Raw genomic sequence first — 1,627 nt, 5'->3', positions numbered from 1 at the left:
GGTTCATATTACTTACACTTATAGAGAGAAAAAAAGGGTAGGGATTTGATTTATCACTGTTATATCCAAGTTCCTGTAATAACAGAGGCTGTTATAAATGGACTGGACCTTAAATTTTTAATAGTAAAAGTAAAACACTAGTTATAGACTAGAGAGATCTTTAAAAGTTCAAATATAAAACATAGTTATTAACACTAATCTTATCAGCATGGATAATCACATCATTTATTTCAGAACACACTATACTATACATTCATACCTGTACAAGCAATTGGAATGGTTAAGTGTTGACATGTATATTAATCTGAACAATCGAATGATATCCAGGTTAGGTAAAGAATTAAATTCAGCTTTTTTCCCTCTATCAATTTTAATTTCTTTCTGTGACCTACTTTGTGTTACAGAATCAATTGCAACACCATACAGCCATTCATACCAGTGCACAGAGAGAATGGGAAAAAGAGGGGTGGGGTGTTGTCTGATGCTCATCTTTTTGTCTATAACTTTAAGAAACATTACCATTAACTTTGAAAAATGGTGCTCTCATTCCTTATTATATATTACTTACTGAAAACTGTAGCCTTTAGTAATTGCTGCTAAAAAAGGGTTTTTGATGCTTAATGCCTAAAGTGCGTATTCATCTACAGCCATAACTCGTGTGTACTCTTTGTAGAGTATAGTTCCTTTGATACGATCAACTGCAAGACCCAACATTTCTTCCATCTCATCTTTGGAAAACTTTTCACCTGCAACAAAATGAAAGAAAAAAAAAGCGTTAAATGCACTGCCATAATATGATTGTCACATATCGACATCATGTACAAAGCTGACAATGTAACAAAGATGTTGCAAGAGTGTAGGCTTACACTCTTAACTGAAATATCAGGTACACTAAAGGCAGAGGCATTTGTATACATGTACCATTGTATCTTATTCAGTAGTCTACAATTTAGGGATGTAAATTCATATTATTAATTATCTCTTATCCTACTTATGTAATGTTTAAGTTTTTAAAATCATTTCAAGAGATTTATTGATGTGATTTGATCTTCGCCATCTACAAGTAAGTAAAAACCAAGGTATGTTTTATCTGTATTTAAAACGAAAGAGAGTTAATTTACGTTAAATATAACTAACAAAAGTCATTATGTTATTTATAATCACACAGTAACGATACACATCATCCATCAGTAATTGATGAGGAAATATATATTCTCCCACGCCCAGTAACAAAATTATTCTATAATAACTATTACAAGTAATCCGTCTTTGGAATTGTTAATCGTAAAATCAGTCTTGCGATGTAACAACCAATTTACGAAGTTACATACTACAAACAAGCATTTTGCCAGAGCACAACAAACTTTATCCTCCTCTTATTATTATTAACCATGTAATTTTCAGCGGAGATAAATCCAGAGACTAATTTCTGCTACTTTCTCTTTCTTCACCTCCTTTTTCTCCCTTTTCCACTTCTTATTGTTATCCCTGTACAGAAAACCCTAGATCTAGTTCTCAGTTCGATGAGCAGAGTAAAATGGTATCCATTGACTTGCACTTGATAATTTAAAGTACACATGGGTCACCTAATCTGGTATCAAAGGAAACGAGGAAATGGGGGTGGGGG

The 1,627-nt window shown here is 32.8% G+C and overlaps 1 protein-coding gene across 2 annotated transcripts in view; it reads right to left on the bottom strand.

Annotated features, from left to right (window-relative positions):
- Positions 1-200: 200 nt before the first annotated feature.
- LOC101849052 (dynein regulatory complex protein 8) overlaps positions 201-1,627 on the bottom strand; it is a 15,743-nt gene continuing 14,316 nt past the window's right edge. For both annotated transcript variants that reach the window (XM_005098565.2, XM_005098564.2), the window contains one exon: positions 201-746. Coding sequence is in view for 1 of the 2 variants with exons in the window: in XM_005098564.2 (XP_005098621.1) it covers positions 625-746 (122 nt within the window). In the remaining variant the exon portion in view is untranslated. The remainder of the gene's footprint in view (positions 747-1,627) is intronic.

The sequence above is a fragment of the Aplysia californica genome, unplaced genomic scaffold, assembly GCF_000002075.1.
Source record: "Aplysia californica isolate F4 #8 unplaced genomic scaffold, AplCal3.0 scaffold00186, whole genome shotgun sequence".
Classification (NCBI taxonomy): Eukaryota; Metazoa; Mollusca; class Gastropoda; order Aplysiida; family Aplysiidae; genus Aplysia; species Aplysia californica.
The sequence above is the reverse complement of the archived record's forward strand: the minus strand, read 5'-3'. Positions and strand labels throughout refer to the sequence as shown.